The following is a 25,260-nucleotide window of genomic DNA, read 5'->3' as shown; positions in this document are numbered from 1 at the left end:
CTCTGTAGTTGCAAAAAGAAAACACACACTGTTAACAAAAGACGGATATAGAGAGAAAGAAAGAGTCCACTGTAACAGAAACGCTTTTATCTGTCGTTACAACACTATACTGGCTACGCGGTTTCAGTTGATCTCTTTCATAGCTGGAAGAAAAAAACACGCATTCAGTGCCGTGACGAGAACATTAAACACGTCGTGAAATGGGACTTCGATTATGCGACAAACGTCACGCGTTACATCCATCTCAGTCAGATTTGATTGAATCCGTATTTCAAAAAGAAACAGTATCTCCATTGTGAACCCCATGTTTCTCACTCATGCTGTTTCTTGCTTCTCAGCCTGCTGGTTAGTGACAGGAATGGGAGAAAATCTTTATTGGATCAGTCTACGACCTGCACTACTGTATTGCTTTAATGCATAGTGCGTAATTGTGCTTGGACCGTACTGCATATTGTTTGGGAGGGACAGCTAAACGTGGAGAAGTGACGAAGACAGAAGCTTTTTTTTTTGTCATTACAGGAGGAAATAAGGGTGATAAGAACAGTTTTCTGAGGTTGTGGTCAATACAGTGAACGAGCTCACAGAGAATACTTTATGGTACAAAACATTTGCTTTAGGGGAACCCTCTGCTCTTAACTAATGTTAAAAAAAAACATGGAGGTCAGTTCACTTAAACCTGTGCAATAAAAAAAAAAAAAAAAAGAAAGGCAAAAGAAACCCCAGGCCAACAGCCCTAGTCCTGATCTCACTCAGTCTCTCATCTATCCCGGTCTCTGCAGACACCCTGCAATACAAATAATAATAGTAGGTATAAAATAGTCTTTATACACAAAAGTAAAGAAAATCTTTGTATAAAAGAAAACACAAGCATCCCGAGAAGCGCTAGTGATGTTAGAAAGGTAGTTGAAATCCACCCATCACCACCACAAGAAGCCTTTTTTCCTCGTTTACCTTCATTAGTCTGTTTGCAAACCCAAAGAAGTCCAACAACTGTAAAAGTGGCAGACACACGTTTTGACTACTATACTGACAAAAGCTAACATGTTAAAGTGTGGTTATATTGTGGTCGGGCACGTTTTTTAAACCTGTTCTCTCAGACAAGAAAACACTTTTGGTATTTGGTTGCATTGTTTTTTTCCTTTTTGTACAGCAGCTAAATTGTCTGTGACGACCGAAGTCGTCACCATAGCATTAAAACACGTCTCCATTTCCATATGTTGAAGAATGACATAACATGAGAGAACAAAAACATTCCAGTAATAAATATTTCAGAAACTTCAACAAAGCAGTATGTAAATAAATAATCAATAGAGTAAATAAATAATTCATAAATAATTATACGAATAAGGAAAAAATATTCCTGTGATTTGTCACTCGTTTTTTTTGCGCCTCAATTCATGATGTCACTACCAGTGAAGAAGAGAGCGTGCTCTTCTTCTGCGACCCAGGTAACCAGGAGGCCCCTTAGAGAGGGGGGGAGGGGGGGGTCACAGAGTCCAATACGCACCAGGTGGGACTGCTAGGTTGGAAGGGGGGTCACAGAGTCCAATACGCACCAGGTGGGACTGCTAGGTTGGAAGGGGGGTCACAGAGTCCAATACGCACCAGGTGGGACTGCTAGGTTGGGGAGGGATTGAACTGAACCCCATCCAAAGTGTCTCTGTCTCTGCGTGACTCCGACCAGACCGAGGCCCGGGCCTGGACCAGCGAGGTTAGGTGCCGGGGGGCTGCTGGGCCAGACAGATACGAGGGTCGCAGGGGGAGAGCAGGCTAGTGCTGCTGGACAGGACCGCGTGGTGTTCCTGGAGGTCTGCCAAATATTTAGGACTGTGGGAAGAGAGACAGGAGAAGAGAATAAATACGACGACGGGAGACGGCAGCAGTGAGTTCGGTTCTACCAAATCGATAAACAAGAATGCAACATGCGACGTTAAAACCAGGCAAAAAAAATAGACCGCTTGTGGCTCAGTCTGTCGGACACATCCCTCACCACGGTAATCCTTCCTTTATTCATCATATAATTATTATCACACTGTGTTTTTCTTGCTATGGAAAGTCATATCTGCCAGGAAAAAAATAAGAATATTTTTTAAATTGCAATTACAAAAAAATAGATATAAACAGTAAAAAGCATATAGATTAATACTGCCATGCTTAACATGCGAGTGAAAAACAACCATTCATCCCTCCCCAGTGTTATTATTTATGCAAGGGTCTCGGCCGTACCATGTTCATAATAACCACCTGAAGTAAAGTGGAAACTGAGAGCATGCAGGACCGTTAATCTTCTACTGATGCAGCTGTGCAACCAAGGAAAGACGCCGGCATTAAATGTGAATGGGGTGTTTGTCATGTGATGGATGGATGGAGGAGCCGACTACCAGCAGCTTCTACAGCTCGTTACCTGCGCGCTAGGGGGGCTCTCCCTCGCCTTAGTTGTGGGGAGAGTGACGGTACTGAGGCAGCAGGCTGCTGACAATCTACAAGAAACTGATAAATTAGACAGATATACAGAGTGGTGACACTCAGTTAGACAAAACGGACAGAGAAAACACGGAGGACAAGACAGGAGGAACACCACGTCGGAGACTTTGCAGCCGCGACATTTACATCATCTCGGGGATGTTCATTTGGTTTCTCTTGCAGCGGAAGTCAGTGTTTCCTCACGTAAATTAACCCGAAAGAAGAGAAATACTTGAACCCAGGCTGAGTGTGACCTACGTGTCCGTTTCCACCGCCTGTACAATTACAGTATATGCTTGCATAGTGTGAATGTAACTACTCCGGTCTCATCTCATCACACTGACAGGGCCGGTCTCTGCCACTGCTAGACAATCAGCGCTGGAGGCGGAAAACACACAGAAGAGACACACACATATAGACATATTTACACACACACTTGGAAATCCAATATCATATTGATGTGGGGCTAATGCTGAACAATCCAATCCTCCAGGACGCCTGAGGCTCACGGCTCCATTATGTTCATGAACTCCGGTTCAAGTCCAAACCAGTCGCGCTCGTCACTTCCACAAAAATAGTCTGTTTGTACGATCATCTTAAATTGTTGTTTATGCTAAATATGATTATCTGAGGTAGGATAAAAGAGCGAGGTCGAACAGCGTTTGAGAGGATAGGGAATGGAAATGTTTGCAGACACTGCTGTCTGGTGGAGAAAACCGGGATTACTGTGACTTATCAGGAAATGGATCTGCTTTCCTTTCAGATACTACATGTGGGCTAAGTGGGGACGTGAACAAAGGGACAATCAAACAGGAGGTCGAGGCACAGAGAGGAGGTCTGACTGGTTTCCGGACTACTCCTCACTTTAAGCCTGCCGACAAACTAAGGCATGCAAGAATAAACTGTCGGAAATATCATTTAACAACATATAATAGTGTTATGGAATAGATAAATAACATTTGAATGAACATGTTATAAACTAAGTCTGCCACAAGGGGGTGTGAGTCACTGTTTGTATGCTGCAGCAGAGGCTGCAGCTATTTCTTGCTTGGTTTTGAAACACACCCCAGTACTCTAAGAAAGGGATACGTGATGTCACATTTTTATGACCGCAGCTTCTCAGATGCCGAAAAAAGACGCCCGATATCACGGTCGTAAGAGTGTTTATTAGAAAATCCTACGCAGTCCAACGTTACCAGTAAGAAAAAAGGCTGTCCGGTGCTGTTTTGAGGATGGAGCAATCTCTCAAGGGACTCCTTTCTTCCTGATTGTTGTTTAAACCATGTGAAACCAGCGTTTCCTCCTCTCTGTGTCCCCCCCTAATCCGGTGGCTCCTGTGTACATAGTCGATATTTTGGAGATGATGAGTCATCGCCTTCGACGGAGGTGAGGCGATACTGAGGCGGGGCTTACGCCGCTGTGGGACGGGGACAGTCGACCCACGTTTTGTCTGGAATAAAGGAGTCGTCTGAACTCTAAGGTGAGGCGTTCAGGGTCTACCAGGGATAAATAAGGGGAGTTTGGTTGAAGAGTCGACGCCGTTGTCTGGAATGTTTCAGAAAGCGTGTCTGAATTCCACGCCGACACGGACGGACAGGCGGTTATCTCTACAGAGGGGGGGCAAGCGAGGGTCAGGGGGGTGTGGGTGGTGATAATGGAGGGGCTGTAGAGTCTGGTGGGGCTGGAGGGAGCCGTGAAGGCGCCTCTGTGACTTACTTTGGGCGGGCTGCTTTTTATCCGGGGCACTTTAGCGCCGCGGCCGCGGTGAGTCTGCTCGTGGTCGAACTCCAGGTCCTCCAGCCGTTGGGTCAGGGCCAGCTTCTGCTGGATGGCCATCCGGAGGAGGGAGTTCAGCGTCTTCTTCTCGTCCTCGGCCGCCGCCAGCTGCCTCTGCATCTCGTCCAGCTGGGTGACGTACTCGTCGCATCTACACAGGGAGGAGAAGAAACGATGATCGACTCTATATCTTAAGGAAAATGTTCTCCAGATCGGTAAACTCACACTTCCACCCTCTCACCTCGTGGCGAACATGGCCCTGAGAGACGAGAAGGTGGCGGCATCTTCTTTCAGAGCCTTCAGCTCGTTCCTCAGCTTCATCATGGTCTCCGTCACCATCGCCTTTTCGTTCTCATACTTGCTCTTCAGATTTGCCAGCGCACCCTCCGCTGTCTACAACGTGGACAGTTTCACCTTTTTATTACAGCATGTGAGCAAATGATAGGTTTGCTTCAGACAGCATAGACATGACATTTCCATGGTATTACCTGTTTGTTGGCCTTCAGCACCAGCCTGAGTGTGGCTATCTGCTCTCTCTTGGTACTGAGCAGGGACTTGAGCTTCAGTATCTCCTCCATGCACAGCTCCTTGTCCTTGTCCAGCATGGGCGCCAGCTCCCTGGCCGCAGCCCTCTGCCTGGACAGCTGCAGCGAGCGGTCCACGGCCCTCTGCAGGTGTTTGATCTGGTCCCTGATGATGGCGTTCAGGTTGTAGATGTTCATGGGCTCCTTCCGCAGGTCCCCGCCCGCCTCCGAGGGCCCCGGAGACGGGCACGGGGAGATGCTGACGACCGGGGAGCCCGTGGGGTGGCGGGTGGGGCTGCTGTGAGAGGAGTCCACCCTGTTCGGCGTCGTCTCGTTGTTGTGATGGGCGTCTTTGGACGGGGAGTCCATGGGGCTGCGTGGGGGCTCGGAGGAGGAGGAGGAGCAGGCTGCGGACGCGGCAGCGAGGCGGCGGGCTAGTCGAGGCGACAGCAAGGCCCGGTGGTCGTCGGAACCCTTCAGGCTGCCGCTGCGAGTAACGCGGCTCTGGCGGTAGTAGTCCAGCATGACGCGGTTGGGCGTCTCGTTGTTGCACATGCAGACGTGGTGGTAGAGCTGCGCCAGCTCCTCGCTGAAGGTCACCAGCTCGTCCTGCGCCGCGTTCAGCATGCCCTGGCTCTCCGTGGCCGTGCTCGCCGCCGCTCGCAGCTCGGCCTCCAGGCTCGACACCCTCTCCCGGCTCTCGCGGTAACCACGCTCCAGAAGTGATACCTGCTTGGAAGAAATCAGTTGGACGTTTGTGACATGACGGTGGATTCAGTGTGAAAAACACAAATATAAACTGTGAAAGTGACAAACCTGTTCGCTCAGCGCCTGGACCACGTCCTCACCGTGGCCGTCTCCCTGCCCCTCCACCGCCTGGTTGTACTTCTCCTTCAGGGCCTTGAGCTCGGCCTTCAGGTCGATCACCTCCGTCACCGCCACCTTGTATTTGCACTCCAGGATCTCGAAGCCGTGGATGTCGGGATTGTGGTGACCGTTGGCCGGTGGCGACGAGCCGCCGTCGGGTTTCTCGCTCTCCTGCGCGTCGTCGAGCTCTTTGTCACCGTTGAGACATTTCATGCTGTTGACGCGCTCCATGAGGCGGTGGACGCGCTCGTTCTGCTCCGTCAGGGCGCCCTGCGTGTGCGTCAGCTGGGTCTGAGACTCCTGCAGGTTCATGAGCAGGCTGGACTTCTCGCGCTCCACCTGATGGATGAAACGGTCCCACATGAGAATTGTTCATAAAAACCAAAGTCCAAGGCCTTTCACTTTATTCTTATATAATACCGCGTTGATGTGTTCTATCACGTTAACAGATCTAAACATGATTTAACCTACAGCAATAAAATGAAGATAAAAATAGCAGTGATATTCAGAGGCGGCTGATAAAAGCTGTAGTGTTGCAGGACTCAGTTACGCAAAAATGTACAGTCAGTATGACCTGCACGACCTCAGATAAAGACCATGTAGTCATAGATGTTTAGCAGCAAGTCGGCAAACACAAGCAAATAAAATTAAAAAATGTATCATATCTAGACATGGGACGATTATCAGAACAACTACGATTCATGATATTATGCCAATAATAATACTCTTAATAATGGCACTAAAACCTGCTGGTATCAGTTTATATATCTATATATATATTTTTTAGATACAAGCCCTGTTTTTAATTGAATATCCTTTTTAGTGAAAAATAAATAATTTTCTAAATAAATAAAGATCTCCCTGCATAAATAAATCATAAATGCATAATAACTATGTGTGAGTCTATTTTCTTAAATTACATGATACCTGCAACTAAAATAGCTGTTTAGTGGCTTTTTGATCAGTCATTCCAAAACGGAGTAAACGGGAGTAAACATTATTGATCCAACTCTTCAGTCGCCGAAGAAAAAAAAGGTGATTCGTGCTTTCAGTGATAGCTAAAATCAAATTGTATGTAATTGTATCTTCTTTAACATATTAAGAAAAACAAAATTGATCTATAAACAACAACTGGCAATTGGAAGCCAATGCTGCTGGCGTTTTACGTCTTTTCAAGAATGATAAACTCGAGAGAAAAAATTGATTCGTGAGTAATTGTGTTTACGGAGAAAGGCCCGCTGCTAATATAGCAGCCGCTAATCTTATTTCCTTTCTCCCTGAGGAGCTCCGCTCGGGAGAAAATGGGCACTAATGACTTTATTTGATTTTAGTATGGATCTAATATACCTATGATTTTTATGTCGTTTAACACACTATAATGTCCTCTTGTGTGCATAAATATAGTTAAAAAACACATTTATTTACATGGTAGTAGCTTTTTGAAATGCAAGCTAACTGTGCTTTACATAAAAAGTGTGTTTTTTGGACCGTTATTTCTGTCCCCTTGTCTCTAAACTAAAAGCAGAATATAGTCAGTTTCCATTTCCGTCTCTGCTCCCGTTCCTGTTGGAGAATAATCACCCTGACAGGATTTCCTTTAGCTCACGCAAATGTGCCGCCTCAACTGCTGGACTGTTTTTGCTGTGCTACGAATTAGCGTCATCACTAGATGCTCGTTGTGTCCTATTCTGGTTTCAGTGCCATTATTATTTGTATCTGTTGTTGCTAAGACATTCTGTGATGTCTGTCTTCTTATGTTCTGTGTTTCCTGCTTTCATCAGTGTAGCATTGAACACTGAATGCAGAAAAACTCCTCCGCCGAACAAACAAAGACGTCAACCCACACAGAATGCAGCAGTGATAATTGATAAGATGCCTCAGTCTCTCCACTAAAAACTGAACTGTCCTGTAGGGAAATTGGATCAATACGTTGTCTTCTGATGTGCTGTGGGCTGCAGTAAATTGTCTTGGGGCGTCTTCAAAACGACTGAAATCTTCTAGACGGTAACTCGACCCAAGTGGCGTCTGCGCTGACCTTGAAAATAACATCCGATGACCCAAAAAGGGCTGGAGTTATTGTATCTCACCTGCAGCAGCTGCTGTTTGAGCTTCTGCATCTCGGACAGGTTCAGCTCACTGAACAGGTCCGGCACCGGGTGCAGGCCTTCCCCCTTCCGGCCCGGTCGGTACTCCCCGTTCATCTTAGCCGACCCGGCGCCCGCGTGAACGTGGCCGTTGCGGCGGTTGCTGTCCTCGTTGTTGCCGTTGGCGGCAGGGATGACGCTGCCGTTGGTGCCGTTGGTCTCCTCGGGGAACTTGAGACCCTCGACGCCGGTGACGGTGAGGGCCAGGTGGGCCCCGGCTCCGTAGACGCTGTCGCTCAGGCTGATGTGGTGGGCCAGCTCCTTCCGCAGGTTGTTCTTCTGCTCGCGCTCGCTCTTCAGGGCGTCCAAGGCCTCCTCCAGCTGACCCTCGGAAATGTCCTTCAGACGTAACGCGTCTTCCAGCTGACTGTTGAGGAGGACAGTCTCCTCCTCTAACACCTTGATTTCATGTTTCAGTCCCTCGTACTCCACCTGAGCAGCAGGGCAAGGAAGGAAAAGAGAAGAATTCAAAGATTAGCCCAATCCCAATCCCAGGTCACACTAGAGGGGACGTAAGGAAGTGTGAGAACAGCAGCAGAGAATATTACATCTAAAAACACAAGGCAGATGTTGTCATAAAAAAAAAGAGAGATGAATTTGGATTTGATTACAAAGCAGTTAAATTCTCTTTTTATTCCAGTCGATTTATTTTATTAAACCTTTACAATAGGATCTTCTACGGTTTACATCACATGAGTGATTTTATGACATGATATACGACTTTAATCTACTCCAGAACCGGTATTGGGGAGAGAGTGAGTAAAACCCATAAAGACACTGTCTCAGTGTAATTGGACGTGGGACACCGGAACACCTTAAGGGAAATAAAGGATGACGGACAACGAGCTGATCCGGTGCATCCCACAACTGAAAAACACAAAGCTGGTGAAGCGGGCGTTGGAAGTGATATCGGGGAAATTGAGTGCTCGTCATTCATCTCAAGTGCAAACGGGAGTTGGTGTCTCATCATTAAAGGAGATGACACATCTGTATGAGAGGAAATGTGCTGCCGCGCGGTGTAACTGAGATTGCGGTCGCGTGACTTCATACTGACTTGGCTCTGCTTGAGCGTGGACACCAGTTTCTGCAGCGTGATGTTCTCCTCCTCCAGCTCGGTGTAATCCTGCAGCAGCCTGGTTTCCCTGAACTTGTACTCCTTGATCTCTTCCCTCATCCGGCTCCTCTGCAGCTCCAGCATCTCGTTGCTCTGGAAAAACAAATGGGATGAAAAAGATTTGTAGAATGAGTAGAGAGGGAGGGGGAAGAGGAGGGAGGAGGTTCATATCCTAAATCCATGCTATCCATGCTATCCATGCTATATACTGTATATACTCATAATCTACACTCTCAGACTTCTCCTCTCCGACAGCATGAAGAGGACAAAGATTATCAATAATGAGTCATCATTTCGGGTCACCTGCTGTGTGCAGATAGAAAGTCGACCATATGCTGGACCAGATAAAGTGTGGATGAGAAATGCAGCGGCCACAGAGGTCATAAATCTAAGTATGCTAGGCGGCGGCACTGGGGATGTATTGAGACCTCAGCAAGTTTTCTTCAACAGGGAGAACCATATGATATATTATTAATATAATGTAATTGCTATTACTCTGCATTCTTATGATGAGCAGGATAGGAATGAGGTTGTTATTATAATCACAGACCTGATGAGTAAATGTGTACAGCAATGTAACGCTGGACTGAATCATCATATTAAGTATGGAATAGAAAATAGTGCAAAATGTAAAGCATATGTGAACATGTGAGTCTCAATGCAGCTGCCTGCAGCTCTCTGTACACATGGCAGAAGTGCTGACCCAGAGTCAGTGTCGGACCGGCGTGGGGAGAAACTCAGAGTCCTGTGTGTGTGTGTGTGTGTGTGTGTGTGTGTGTGTGTGTGTGTGTGTGTGTGTGTGTGTGTGTGTGTGTGTGTGTGTGTGTGTGTGTGTGTGTGTGTGTGTGTGTGTGTGTGTGTGTGTGTGTGTGTGTGTGTGTTCAGGGCTGGATGACGGTGCTTTTAGAACTGGCAACTGGACTGAAACTAAAGACCATTATGATCCACTGCATCTTTTGATTTGTACCCGAGCCGACAGCAGCTCCTATACTCTTAAAGCTAATGGAGCCTCCACTGCAAAATACATAGAAGTATATGTATATATATATATATATATATATACACAGACTACCTTTTATACTAATCCAGGACAATGTAACACGTTTAAGACCAAACCTCAACACCATAAATAAGAACTCATACTGTAAGACATGTTTGGATGCCGTATTATTATCGATTATAAAGGCCTTCCCTCACTCCGTCTCGTCCACTCACATATTCATGACAACGCAGGGAATTACACTGAGCTGCGTATGAAGTGGACAGGATTAGAGGCCAATCATCGGTATAGAAGCGTAGCTGATCGGGGGGCTACAGTGGCCGGGGTCAGGGACAGTGCAGCACACAACGCTGGCATCGAGGGCAGAGCCGGGCAGCTCACCCCTGATCTGGAGTTCACAGCAAACACTGGGACTGTGGCAGCTTTTTTTTTTTTTTTTCGGATTCACGTGTGCGTCCTGTGCTGGTTGTGTGATGAGAGCAGCCCGGCTCACTCCGGCCCGACACATGTGCCGAGCTCAGGGCATTTCACTTATTCCCCAGCTTAGCGCCGGATTTGCCCCCCACAATGGGGTCGTGGCCGCGGCGTCTGACCCCGACTCGACCTCCCGCGCTGCCCGACACCGTGGCTGCAGACACGTATGAACGCATGAACGCACGCCTCGCACATGCGTGTTGTTTTTTTTTATCTCTGCATCGGGTTTGACCCCCCTTATGTCACCGTGACCTTCGGGCCTTTAACTGATCTCATGTCAGTTCATGAACAGTTAATAATGAGGATGTGGAAAACAAAGAGATGACGAGGCACAAAATGCATTCAGTGACCAAGATTTTCAAAATAAAAGGAAATTTTTTTTGCACAGCCTTTTCCCATTATAGTGCTCCCAAGATATTTTTCTATATAACTATCTCAACAAAAAACATCTACCAATGCAAGGAAAAAACATGATTGTATGAAATAATTACTCTCAGCTAATACGATGCGTTTTCTCACATCGATCATATTCCCGTGTTTTTCCCTCGCCTGTCATGAACCGACACAAGCCTCTGCATCTGTTGCAGACTCACCTCTCGCAGCTCCTGCACCAGAGCGTTGAGCCTCTCGTTCTCGGCCTGGGCGTTGGACGCCACGGAGCGGCTTCGCGTCGACTCCGTCTGCAGCACCAAGAGACGGCCCATGTAGTAGGCCTCCTTGGAGGCCGACTCCTGCAGCAGCGTCTCCTCGTTGGTCTCCCCATCCTCCGCCACCTTACGCTGGTTGCTGTAAGCCTGGCCGAACGCCTGCAGGGGAATAAAACGCGGAATGGTCAGAGGAAAAGCAACGCAATATCCGTAATTAAAATAGATAAAACACTGTAGGGACGCTGATCCAAATCCTGTCATATAACATGAACATCCTAATCCGTGTGAGGGATTTGCACCCACTGGCATGCAGAGCCAAGCTGGCACATCTTTTCACATTCATGGCCACTAGGCGTACTCCTGCTGTACTTTTGACCAGCGGCAGCGCCGACGGCTCGCTTGTTTCCTAAGGGCCCGTCCCTAAAGGATACCTGCTTCCCAGCGAGGTGGGATGATGTTTCGCTGTGATCAATAGACACACTGTTCCCATTTTCATGACACAGGTTTTCACGGCTCCGAGAGCTGACTTGTCATGACCGAGGCGGCCAAGGCTTGATTGGGAAAATCAAAGCATGCATCAACAGCAAAACAGGCCTTCCACACTGCTGGACCAAACTAGCAGTGTAATGCGCTAAAGCTCGGACCACTGAGGTTATGTTTAGGGGAACAAGGACCAATTACAAGTGAAATTTAGAGATATGCAGTTTAGTGGTGGGACAATATATCGAAATATCGATATATATTGTGATAATCCCTGCTGCGATATGCGATATTAAAATCAATATTCAATGGCTATATTGGTATGAACACTTACACAATTAGTCAGTGTGTGTTAAAGAGGGGCTAAGCTAACACTATGCACTTTGTTTTTCACAAAATCTGTGAAACTGACACCACAATGAAGTGAATAAACACAGTATAAGATTAATTAATATCGTGATGCATATCGTAGATGATATCTTGCACTATATCATGTATCGCAGTATCGTGATATCATTGTTATCGAGGGCAAAATATCGTGATATTATCGTGTCGTGAGTTACTCTGTGATTCCTAACCCTTAATGCAGTAACCTTAAGGAGATGATATATAATTTATACTGTGTGAACATGCAATGCTGCACTATTTTCCTGACTGCAGACAGAATCTCCTGACTTGTAAAGGCGATGAATACGACCAACCATCCTTCAGATTCTCAGCAGCCCGTCGGAGAGACGATGGATCAATACTGCTGTCTCTGAAAAGTATTTTCTGCTTCACAGTCGCCACAGAAACTTGTAAACAATGCGGCATGTATGGTTATTAGGACACAGTTCCTGGACAGAGTTACCCGACCAAATCATCAATGCGGCCTAAATCCTCAGGGAGCCATATATTATGGACTAAATTATCAATAATTCACAGTCTTCCCAATGCCACCCCGACATAAAAACAACAATTTTTCCTCCGAGATGAATCATTTATAAGCTACAAGCTTCCATTATGTTGAGATGACATGAGCTCCAGTGTGCAGCTGTCTTTTTTTCCCCCACCGCGCGAAGGCATTTTTCATTTCTGTTTACCTCTGATTCACAAACTGACTTATGTTGGTGTAATTTATTACAGCCGGAATCTACTTTATTGCAGAACTTGAAGTACATAAAGCAGTGATAAGTTATGAGAAAGCACTTCTGTGGCGCTCCTAGATAAAGTGGTGTGTGAATGGAGCGGATTAATCAGCGGAGGGAATTTAATGGCGCCTAATTATCTTAATTGACCACCTGCCTCTGTCAGATGTGACCTGCTGTTTGAGTGCTCAACAGCAACAGTAAATACTGGTTTATGGAATAGATCCAGCAACACTGTCCTGTTGTAATCATTGCATTCATAGTGAAACATTCTGACAAACATAAATATCAACTCACAATTGCTGTAAATCATGTAATTGAAGCACTATTTGTTCAGAAAGGCACCGTTTCCATAGTTAGTCTTATCCAGTGGACCCTTTTGTTTTCGTGTGATTTACAAATGTATGCAAAACTGTCCTCAATGACTTGTAGGACTAGAAAAAACTCACTATCTCTCACACTATCATAATCATCTCTCATTTTCCCTCTCTCACTGCATTTCTATTCCTTCGTGCCCTCTCTCTCTCTCTCTCTTTCTCTCTTTCTCTCTCTCTCGCTCTGCGGGGAGACAGTGTGACTGTGGTGAATGATTTAGAGGGAGGGCCTCAAGAACAAAAAAAGCTGATTAATTCCAAACACAGTCGACGTGAATGAGTTCGCATTCTCGGGTCAGATGGGGAGGCTTTCAATATCCGAGCAGGGCCTCACGGCAACGGCTAAACCCTGCAGGGGGACGAGCAATAATGTGGACCTGCAGAGTGTGTGTGTGTGTGTGTGTGTGTGTGTGTGTGTGTGTGTGTGTGTGTGTGTGTGTGTGTGTGTGTGTGTGTGTGTGTGTGTGTGTGTGTGTGTGTGTGTGTGTGTGTGTGTGTGTGTGTGTGTGTGTGTGTGTGTGTGTGTGTGTGTCGCTGTTGGATGGAGATGAAGGAAAAGAAGAGCAAAGATGTACACTTAGTGTATTGTGACTGGGGGCCAAAGAGAAAGGGCTGGGCGTTTGAACTTTTGTGGTACTGATGATACATTGAATTTTTTCAGTAGTTTGAGGAATATTAATGCGTTGTCAGCCAAATATGTCTTAAAGGAATAGTTCATCATGTTGGGAAATGCTCTCAGCCTGAATACTAAATACGAAGCTTCAGCCATTTAGCGTAGCTTAGCATAAAAGCTGGTAGCAGGGGGAAACAGCTAGCCTAGCGCTATCCAAAATCGACCCGCCTGCACAACCAAAGCTCAGTAATTAACACATCTGTTTACAAAAACTATATTGTGTGCAAGATATTTTTCTTGGCAGGGAGGAATGACCTCCAGTCTTTGGACATCAATAAATAAATGACATGAAAGGACATAAATCTATGACTTAACTCCTTTAAATACACATTTAATTCCGTGTTTAGATGCCGGCTGAAGAGAACGGCAGAACCACACTGTAAAAACAGACGGAAAGAACGTCCCGGTTCCAGGCGCTGAGTCAGGTCTTGGATTGGTAACGAGGAGCAGATGGTTTCATAACAGCGTGGGCCGAGCCGCGCTCCTCGACAGGCCGCTCCATCTGCCCACTGCTCCTCTTAAAGGAAGTCGCAGTGAGCGGCACCGAGGAGGCTCAACATTTACACATAAAGGAGCACAGGAGGCTCCGTCCCTCCAGATGCCGCTGCACCTATGGTGGGCTAAAAATAACTTTGGCAGCTCCGCGTTTCTCTGGCTAATTACATGAATGTCACTAATGCTGCATCATTTAGAATGATGGATTTTTTTGGCCCCTGATTGGCAAACATAACGCAGTTTTTCAAGCCAGATAGATTAAAATTTAAAACCATATCCTCAGGATGATTCCACTGATTGGCTTTTTTCTTTTTTGTTGTGAAATGAAAAACCTCATAATGCATTCAACCTTGAGGCTCCTCGGCCTTCTGTGCCTCTGTGGATAAAAAGTCCAAACAATAGAGCCCCCCCTCTATAGATATTCATCCCCGGGGCGATGGAAAGAGGAGCAGAATGGAGGGAGCAAAACCAAACTGCTGCACCAGGGAGAGAGGAGGAGCGTGTGCGACGCTGAAATCCTTCCCTGTCTGTTGCAGCAGCCATCCTAATTAGGAGTCAGGGGAGAACCTGTGGGTGAGTGTATAGACACCGGGAGTCTATTTATACACCCGAGAGGGAAAAGAAGAGTGAGCCCTTTCTACATCAGCAATTAATCTCCAGCAAGCTTTCATGATTAAGTGGACGTACCAGGTCAAATGCATCTCGCTGTAAAAATAAGTGTATTTATAGGAACGTTGAGGTGGCGACGGCTCTAGACTACGTTACATTCTCAAGGTCAAGGAGCCAACACTAATTAATTGACTCATTAGAAATAATAATGATGGATATGCGATCAAATAAACTAGTTGTATTTGTTCTAGACACTGACAAGTTAAAAGATGAGAAAATGTCGAGCAATTTCAGCCGTAAATCGAGACGACAAGTTTTATTCAAATAACAACCAAAAGCTCTAATCTCCGCTATTTCATCATTTTGATAAGAGAAGCGGAAATCAGGACATCCGGCAACTCACAAGAAGGATTCCCATGAAAAGCACGAACACACACTGATAGACAAAAAGATGAAAAGAGAGACACACACACACACACACACACTGATGTTTCCTGTCCAGATGGTCGGCCCAGCCAACCACATCAGGGCTTTCAGTACCATGGAGAGAGACATGCAGGACTGCTGCAGCTGTCGGCGTCATGAGGAGAACAGTGAGAGACAGCGACAGCAGACAGACGGTTTCTTGCTGCAGCTTGTCATGCACTTACTTGACGATCAGTTGTAAAGAATGTGTTTGAGACGCAGCCAAATAAACCATCAGAAGAAGGACAAAAAGACAGACAAGGACAAAACAATGCATAAATAATCGTGGAAGAACGGCATCGAGGGCGAAACAAATGAGGAAAAGTCTCTTAAGTCAGAAGCAGCTTCAACCTTTCGCTTCTTTTGACAAAGGGAGTTTTATAAACACTTCCTTTATATATTTAGTATCCGTAAAGAAACTTATAACACATATCCGTGACGAGCGTGACTCCGGGAGCAGGTTTACGGGAAACGTTTCCCCGTCAACATATCGCCCTTTAGCAAGGACACGGAAACGTCCCCATGTGCTTCTCGGACGCAGGAAAAAGTGCCAAGTCGAGAGATCTGTCGTCTATAAAAGCACACAAGCACATTTTCACCAGCGAGGAGGGGGGGGCCGTCTAATCACGACCCAGCAAGGACGGAGGTCAGCCACGCTGACGAAATTAAGAAAATAAAACACATGGAATAATTACAATATTGAAGCATACATATTGAAAGTGCAGCGATGCATGTTTAAAATCTGAATTGTGGATGCAAACGTAATGAAATGCAGAAATTTCATGCTGATCACTTGATAATGCATAAATTGGGAGCTGCAGTACAGGCATTGCTTTGTGTGTGTCTACTGAAGCAACATAGTTGATCATTATAATGCTGAGTGGCCAGGAAGGCTCCACCAGACCCTTTGAATCTTAGTTTAATTTGTTAGAAAGTCCTTCTCTTCATGACTTGATGATTGCCCTGCTTTCTGTTCCTCTTGCGCAGCAAAGCCTATTATTCCTCTGATAACATTATGCTATTATGCTGACACTCATGGAAAAAAAAATCATTTATAATGCAGGATAATGCCTGAAAAATGCCTTAATGTGCTTCATGGAGGAAAATCCCTTCCAGTTACGACAAATCCACAAAGACGCTTTCACACCAACACAATGTGTGCGCTTCACGCCACGTGACGGCGAAGCGTTTAGTTAAAAGGATGTGGCTTTGTTTAAGTGATTCAATTCATCTCAAGCCTGATCCTGATAAGGAAGATGCCCAGATTGTTTCCCAGAGTGCCTTTCACTTATATGTCTGAGTCTGAGAGGCTGAGGAGACAGAGAGGCAGCTGGGCGGAAGATCTGCTCTCAAATGACTCTTTTATTTACTGTCCTCTCTCCTAACTCCATCCTTACACCCTCTCTCCTAACTCCATCCTTACATCCTCTCTCCTAACTCCATCCTTACATCCTCTCTCCTAACTCCATCCTTACACCCTCTCTCCTAACTCCATCCTTACATCCTCTCTCCCAACTCCATCCTTACATCCTCTCTCATAACTCTATCCTTACATCCTCTCTCCTAACTCCATCCTTACATCCTCTCTCCTAACTCCATCCTTCCAACCTCTCTCCCAACTCCATCCTTACATCCTCTCTCCTAACTCCATCCTTACATCCTCTCTCCTAACTCCATCCTTCCAACCTCTCTCCCAACTCCATCCTTACATCCTCTCTCCTAACTCCATCCTTACACCCTCTCTCCTAACTCCATCCTTCCAACCTCTCTCCCAACTCCATCCTTACATCCTCTCTCCTAACTCCATCCTTACATCCTCTCTCCTAACTCCATCCTTACATCCTCTCTCCTAACTCCATCCTTACACCCTCTCTCCTAACTCCATCCTTACATCCTCTCTCCTAACTCCATCCTTACATCCTCTCTCCTAACTCCATCCTTACATCCTCTCTCCTAACTCCATCCTTACATCCTCTCTCCTAACTCCATCCTTACATCCTCTCTCCTCAACTCCATCCTTACATCCTCTCTCCCAACTCCATCCTTACATCCTCTCTCCTAACTCCATCCTTACATCCTCTCTCCTAACTCCATCCTTACATCCTCTCTCCTAACTCCATCCTTACATCCTCTCTCCTAACTCCATCCTTACATCCTCTCTACTAACTCCATCCTTACATCCTCTCTCCTCAACTCCTTCCTTACAACCTCTCTCCTCAACTCCATCCTTACATCCTCTCTCCTAACTCCATCCTTACATCCTCTCTCCTAACTCCATCCTTACATCCTCTCTCCTCAACTCCATCCTTACAACCTCTCTCCTCAACTCCATCCTTACATCCTCTCTCCTCAACTCCATCCTTACATCCTCTCTCCTCATAACTCCATCCTTACATCCTCTCTCCTAACTCCATCCTTACATCCTCTCTCCTAACTCCATCCTTACATCCTCTCTACTAACTCCATCCTTACATCCTCTCTCCTAACTCCATCCTTACATCCTCTCTCCTAACTCCATCCTTACATCCTCTCTCCTAACTCCATCCTTACATCCTCTCTCCTAACTCCATCCTTACATCCTCTCTCCTAACTCCATCCTTACATCCTCTCTCCTCAACTCCATCCTTACATCCTCTCTCCTAACTCCATCCTTACATCCTCTCTCCTAACTCCATCCTTACATCCTCTCTCCTAACTCCATCCTTACATCCTCTCTCCTCAACTCCATCCTTACATCCTCTCTCCTAACTCCATCCTTACATCCTCTCTCCTAACTCCATCCTTACATCCTCTCTCCTAACTCCATCCTTACATCCTCTCTACTAACTCCATCCTTACATCCTCTCTCCTCAACTCCTTCCTTACAACCTCTCTCCTCAACTCCATCCTTACATCCTCTCTCCTAACTCCATCCTTACATCCTCTCTCCTAACTCCATCCTTACATCCTCTCTCCTAACTCCATCCTTACAACCTCTCTCCTCAACTCCATCCTTACATCCTCTCTCCTCAACTCCATCCTTACATCCTCTCTCCTCATAACTCCATCCTTACATCCTCTCTCCTAACTCCATCCTTACATCCTCTCTCCTAACTCCATCCTTACATCCTCTCTACTAACTCCATCCTTACATCCTCTCTCCTAACTCCATCCTTACATCCTCTCTCCTAACTCCATCCTTACATCCTCTCTCCTCAACTCCATCCTTACATCCTCTCTCCCAACTCCATCCTTACATCCTCTCTCCTAACTCCATCCTTACATCCTCTCTCCTCAACTCCATCCTTACATCCTCTCTCCTCAACTCCATCCTTACATCCTCTCTCCTAACTCCATCCTTACATCCTCTCTCCTAACTCCATCCTTACATCCTCTCTCCTAACTCCATCCTTACATCCTCTCTCCTAACTCCATCCTTACATCCTCTCTACTAACTCCATCCTTACATCCTCTCTCCTCAACTCCATCCTTACAACCTCTCTCCTCAACTCCATCCTTACATCCTCTCTCCTCAACTCCATCCTTACATCCTCTCTCCCAACTCCATCCTTACATCCTCTCTCCTAACTCCATCCTTACATCCTCTCTCCTCAACTCCATCCTTACATCCTCTCTCCTCAACTCCATCCTTACATCCTCTCTCCTAACTCCATCCTTACATCCTCTCTCCTAACTCCATCCTTACATCCTCTCTCCTAACTCCATCCTTACATCCTCTCTACTAACTCCATCCTTACATCCTCTCTCCTCAACTCCATCCTTACAACCTCTCTCCTCAACTCCATCCTTACATCCTCTCTCCTCAACTCCATCCTTACATCCTCTCTCCTAACTCCATCCTTACATCCTCTCTCCTCAACTCCATCCTTACAACCTCTCTCCTCAACTCCATCCTTACATCCTCTCTCCTAACTCCATCCTTACATCCTCTCTCCTCATAACTCCATCCTTACATCCTCTCTCCTAACTCCATCCTTACATCCTCTCTCCTCATAACTCTATCCTTACATCCTCTCTCCTCACTCCATCCTTACATCCTCTCTCCCAACTCCATCCTTACATCCTCTCTCCTAACTCCATCCTTACAACCTCTCTCCTCAACTCCATCCTTACATCCTCTCTCCTCAACTCCATCCTTACATCCTCTCTCCTCATAACTCCATCCTTACATCCTCTCTCCTAACTCCATCCTTACATCCTCTCTCCTCATAACTCTATCCTTACATCCTCTCTCCTCATAACTCCATCCTTACAACCTCTCTCCTCAACTCCATCCTTACATCCTCTCTCCTCATAACTCTATCCTTACATCCTCTCTCCTCATAACTCCATCCTTACATCCTCTCTCCTCATAACTCCATCCTTACATCCTCTCTCCTCAACTCCATCCTTACATCCTCTCTCCTAACTCCATCCTTACATCCTCTCTCCTCATAACTCTATCCTTACATCCTCTCTCCTCAACTCCATCCTTACATCCTCTCTCCTCAACTCCATCCTTACATCCTCTCTCTTCAACTCCATCCTTACATCCTCTCTCCTAACTCCATCCTTACATCCTCTCTCCTAACTCCATCCTTACATCCTCTCTCCTCAACTCCATCCTTACAACCTCTCTCCTCAACTCCATCCTTACATCCTCTCTCCTCATAACTCCATCCTTACATCCTCTCTCCTAACTCCATCCTTACATCCTCTCTCCTAACTCCATCCTTACATCTTCTCTCCTAACTCCATCCTTACATCCTCTCTCCTAACTCCATCCTTACATCCTCTCTCCTAACTCCATCCTTACATCCTCTCTCCTAACTCCATCCTTACATCCTCTCTCCTCATTACTTTTAATTAGAAAAATAAATGCGTACATTCATGGGAACATAAAGCATTTGCCATTTGCTAATTACTCCAACTCCATGGGCGACCCTGAATATGTTTTTAGTTAGCAGCTGTGAGCAGACAGGACAACACTAACAAACTGCACAAAGTGTACCAGCTGTATCTGATGTGTAGCGTTCTCTTTCCGCTACCCTGCAGGAGATCACGAGGAAGTCAACCACGAAAACACTCGGCCCTCCCTGGAGGCCGTCCCAGCACACAAATACATGTTAAAAATACGCACGGCTGCAGGCGCGCTCGTACGTGCACTCCGCTGGTATTCATCCCCGACTCCTGCCATCCGTTTGTGGAGCGAACGAGAGCCGTCGGGTTGGAAAAGGAGGAAGTGCTTTTTAAAGCAGAGTGCCCTCTGAGCGTCCCGACACAGACAGACAGACAGACAGGAAGGAAGACTTTATCTATGAAGCAACCATCAGAATCCCCAACGGTATTATTGTGGTTACTGCCATAAAATATCCAAATAAAAGTGAGGAAAATAGCAATGGGAGTTTCCCCAAAGCCCATGTTGACATATTTAAACATCCAGCTTTGTCCAAGAAACATTTAAAAATGCAAATATATTCACGTTACATTCACAGGGAAGGGAAACTTGCAATATTCACTTTTGAGGATGCCATCATTTTTTGAGTGTGCTTTAAAAACCAATTATAAATTAAATTATTATGAATTATCTTTGGTAGACTGACTTTTTATGCTCAATTAATCATATTAGGGATAAAAGCATATAGATATAATCCTAATGAGCTGAAAATGCAAATCAAAGTTCAGCCTAAGAAGTACATTAGATTTGACTTCACACTCTCGTCCACATATAACAGAAGTGAAGGATTTGTTGATCCCATGGGTCTCCCATAACAGTACGTGGCCTGTTTCTTTCTTCATGCTCTTAATCTCTCAAAGGACAAACGTTTTCAGTCGAGAACTTTCATCCAACCTCATCCAGCATCCTTTAAGTGGTTTCTGTCATAATCCTCCTAAACGACAACAGACCATTTTCATTATGAGCCTCAACGAAGAACCGAGTCTCCACGGTCCGGCGAGTGTTCGAGGACTCGCCCGGGGCGAAGGAAGACTTACACCGCTAATGTGGGGGAGTGTGGAGATCGACCCGCTCCGTCTCCTCTCTGTCTGAGTGGTGGACGTATTCCAAGGGACGAGGGACCGACTATTCACGAGGAAAAAGTATAACACGGGGAAGTGAGCTTGGATGATTAATAGAGGATGGAAGACGGAGTTACAAGCTGTTTGGTATTCTGCTTCGGTGCCAGCAGAGAGAGAGATAGAGAGAGAGGCAGGAGACAGATTGAACTGATAACATTGTCTCCTCTCTGCAGTGGGTCTCTGCTGATAAAGAGGACTCAGCCAAGCCAGATAAACAGCGACTACAATGGACAGGCTGGTCTGCACACAGTGAGCCTCTTGCTGCCGCCTCTGAGTGACTTGGAGCTTTTCAGCATCCACAGGAGAGCCTCCGAGCCGGGCTGCAGACCTGGAAATCCTCGTACTGGCTCCTAATGAGGTGATGTCATCAGGCCACACGGAAGTCTTTACCACGCTTTCCTCTCTGATTGAGCTCTTATACGTACAAACATTTGTGTGCCTTTTTCATTCTACATTTGCTTTTAGCTCGAATTCAACCTCTTTGGGCTGTAGAGCTGGATTTTAACACCAGGGATGGGATGATAAATTGATCGTGGTGAATTTCCATTTCCGGGGGAAATTGTAAATATCAGCACGTAAAGTGAAAAATATAGCCAGTTTTTTTTAAAGGATATAAAAATACGTGTATTCATGTTTTATTTATGCAGGGAGACTTTATGATTCATGATCTTTTCATAGATTCGATTATAGATTATTTCACTGTTTTTCCCATACTTAAAAAAAACATTGATTAAATGGATTAACCAGAAGATGATTAAACACCTGTCCAATCCTATACATCCTAACAGCGTAGAAGTGACGGAGACAGATCACTGACCCATTAGTAGTGCATGTTTGGGTGTGCACGTGCTCATGCATGCCAGTGAGTGTGTGCACTGTAATTGTGGAACTTCAGAGGATCATGCCCGTCCTCGCTCTACATCCTCGCTGCATGATATAATGGCCTCTGGTCATCTAGATAGGAGGCTTCTCTTTCCCCGACATGCAGAGATGATAAGCATGAAAGAAGACTGGAGCTAAACTGTCTAGACATAAGTCAGTGATGCTGTAAAATACTCATTTGTGGGGAAAAAATGTGGATAATAACTATACATATTTGCATCAGATGGCACAACCATAGATTTCACACATGGAAGATCTTTTGGTTGCAGAAGTTTTCCACGAGAGGGGAGGCTGTATTTTCTGCAGCACACACAGCTAAAGTAGCCGACTAATCAATACAGCAGCCTGCAGGCAGGGGAGTCCTGTTCCCTCTTTCCAACGACCATATTTCACTGCAGCAAAAAGAGGCGCTTTCTGAAAAACATAATACGCAAGTTTTTGTTGGCGTGTCTCTGCAGAGGGAACGCCTTCGCTCGGTTCATTCTCTCTTTCACGTGAGGACAAAGGAAAAGAGTGAGGGTCAGAATGAAATGGGTCAAATCATCGTCGTCTTTTTGCATTCTGTTGACAGAACCCCCCCCCCCCCCCCTTCTCTCTCCATCCCCTCCTCTCCATCAAGTCAACCATAAAAACCTGAAACAACAAATAGACCGACTGATGGGCTGGAGTCGCCACACCACTCTGTCCTGCTGCCCCTCCCTCTCTGCTCTCAATCACAACATCCGCAGCCAACCCCCCCCCTCACACACACACACACACACACACACACACACACACACACACACACACACACACACACACACACACACCACACACCTCCTCTCATGTGACAGGCAGAATAAAACAAAAGGCAGAGCCATGCACACATGCAGGAACAGTTGCCCCGATGTGTGACTCAACTACAAACACAAACATGACCTTCCCTTCAGGTCCTGACAAAACACACATTTCGACCCCCCCCCCCCCCCCCCCCCCCAACAGAGGGCAGTCAGGTCCTTATCTATATGCTCAACTGCATCCCTGAGCCTGTTGCCGAGGTCACAGGTCAACACAGTAAAAACCTGCAGAGTGTATAGTGTCGTTCCTCTGAACACGTCGTTGAAACTGAAGGAAAAATAATAATATAATGATTTGTTTATCGCTACGCTTCAGATGGCTCCTCTTCAGTGTCGTTCATTGGGCTGGTTTGGCTTGGTTTCCATGGCCGCCTGCCATCCGGCAGACGCCACGAGGTGCCGGGTTCGGTTTAATCTCTAATAAAAGCTTTGGAAGTGACGGATTCAACAGCTGTTCTCTGTATGATCCACTTTGAGGAAATCCGTCAGACGTGTTTGCAAAACATGCAAATTGCGGATTTCCACAACGCACACAACAGTACGCACAATAGTGTGCGGCTTAGCTTGGCGGAGCAGAAATCGATGCATAATTCCCACTTCACTCCAGGGAGGGACCACAGGGGAGGATGGGGGGGCGAACACCATGGGAGATGAGGAGGGGGATGGTGGGCTCATGGTGAGCGGGAGCAACACCAGCTCATGAGATATTGATTCAGCCCCTTTACCGCCCCTCCCTTGAACCCAATGTAAAGGAGGAGCAGGCAGGAGGAGCAGAGGAGGAGAGCCGCTAACGTATCCTTTCTCCTCGCTCGGGACGGATTGATTTACAAACAGCAGCTGCGATTGTTGTCCCCGGATTTGAAGCTCGGTCGAACACACCAGGGGGCCCTGAGCATTTCTTTAAAAGTGAATAAATGTGAAGAAGTATTCAAGAGCTGCTAATCCTTTTATCCAATGATTATTCACCACCTCAAAGAATGAATCCTGTTCCTTTCTGTACGAGGAATCAAACAGCAGCTTCACTGGTGCCGGATGGCCGAGCGGTCGCATGATATTAACGAGATGTATGCAGATGTGGACAGAATCCCAGAGGGAACAGACTCTCATCAAATCAATCATCTGCCGGACGGCCGACGTGTGAATCTGACAGCTGACCCGTGTGAACGATGCACTTTACAACATATGCACCTTAAAAAAAACACCTTAAACTTGATTAGGGTTGATTATTTTTAATTATACTACCATAAAATGCAGTTATCCCACCGTCACATACTGTCATCTAATATACGGTAATGTGCCATTAAAATAAATTACAGTAGCTGCACTGTAGACTAAAATGCTGGCGCCTCTGCTGCTGTGAATTTATTTACAGTGAAAAATATCCATATTAGAATCTCTAAAGCTCACTAATGATGATGTTGTGTTTAGTTTGTTGTGCAAGTCACGACTCCTGCCTGATAAACAGTCTTTACACCAAGCTAAGCTAACTGGCTCTGGTTTAAACACATGATCTTCTCATTCAACTCAGCAAAACGTGAAAAGGAATCTATTACATTTTAAAATAAATCCATTGAGATTAAAGGCCGTAATGTCTGTAAAACAACTCACTGAGTGATGATTTCTCATCCGAGTCTTCAAAGTGATGCACGTGTTGCTATTAAAGCACTCAAAATTAAATAAAATGTTGTTGCTTAGTGCGATTCCTCAGTAATCAGTTACTCTGGTTTTTGTTGTTTTTGTTCGTCGAATGTCGAGTCACGGCACGCCGTCGTTACTGCAGCGTCCGTCTGCTGTCATTGAGTCAGGGACGTCGAACCGTGTGAAGGAAGAACCGCGATATAAAAACAGCCTGGGAACGTTTCACGCTGATCTGATGAATCCTGACTCCATCTTTCTGTTCAGGGATTCCAAGTTACCGTGTGAAGGAGTTGACGTGGATTTCTTTTGGCATCTTTCTCAGCCTGAAGCCTCGTAGAGACGGCTGACCTGTGAACTGCCTGCTCTCTAACTCTATCTCTAATGTCAAGTCTTCTGCAGACGTGTAACTTGAGAGAGCTGAAAAGATGAGTTATGACAGTAAAGCGGATACGACTTCTTTTCTCACGCTCCACTTCAGACGGAGTTGCAGGGATGTTTTTCTTTGGGAGACTCTATGACTTAATTAGAGCTTTTTAATGGATTTAATAAAAAATGAAGACCTAAAAATGACTTCATGACGACAAGGCTGCTTCCTCTCCGTATACGTAGAAGATA

At 46.0% G+C, this 25,260-nt stretch overlaps 1 protein-coding gene across 6 annotated transcripts in view; it reads right to left on the bottom strand.

Annotated features, from left to right (window-relative positions):
* Nucleotides 1–1,569: 1,569 nt before the first annotated feature.
* Nucleotides 1,570–25,260, bottom strand: part of bicd1a (bicaudal D homolog 1a) — a 26,818-nt gene continuing 3,127 nt past the window's right edge. The window contains exons 2-10 of one of the 6 annotated variants that reach the window (XM_084017973.1): nt 10,956–11,168; nt 8,829–8,981; nt 7,718–8,206; nt 5,580–5,969; nt 4,728–5,495; nt 4,481–4,632; nt 4,180–4,390; nt 2,405–2,490; nt 1,570–1,827 (exon numbers count right to left, since the gene is read on the bottom strand). In XM_084017973.1, coding sequence (XP_083874099.1) covers nt 1,713–1,827; nt 2,405–2,490; nt 4,180–4,390; nt 4,481–4,632; nt 4,728–5,495; nt 5,580–5,969; nt 7,718–8,206; nt 8,829–8,981; nt 10,956–11,168 — 2,577 coding nt within the window. In that variant the 3' untranslated portion in view covers nt 1,570–1,712. Of the gene's footprint in view, nt 1,828–2,404; nt 2,491–2,587; nt 4,391–4,480; nt 4,633–4,727; nt 5,496–5,579; nt 5,970–7,717; nt 8,207–8,828; nt 8,982–10,955; nt 11,169–25,260 lie in introns of those variants that run through there. The other 5 variants (XM_084017974.1, XM_084017975.1, XM_084017976.1 and 2 more) reach the window with 5 other exon arrangements.

The sequence above is a fragment of the Eutrigla gurnardus genome, assembly GCF_963514095.1.
Source record: "Eutrigla gurnardus genome assembly, chromosome: 9".
Taxonomy (NCBI): domain Eukaryota; kingdom Metazoa; phylum Chordata; class Actinopteri; order Perciformes; family Triglidae; genus Eutrigla; species Eutrigla gurnardus.
Note: the sequence above shows the minus strand (reverse complement) of the source record. Positions and strands in the feature narration are given on the sequence as shown.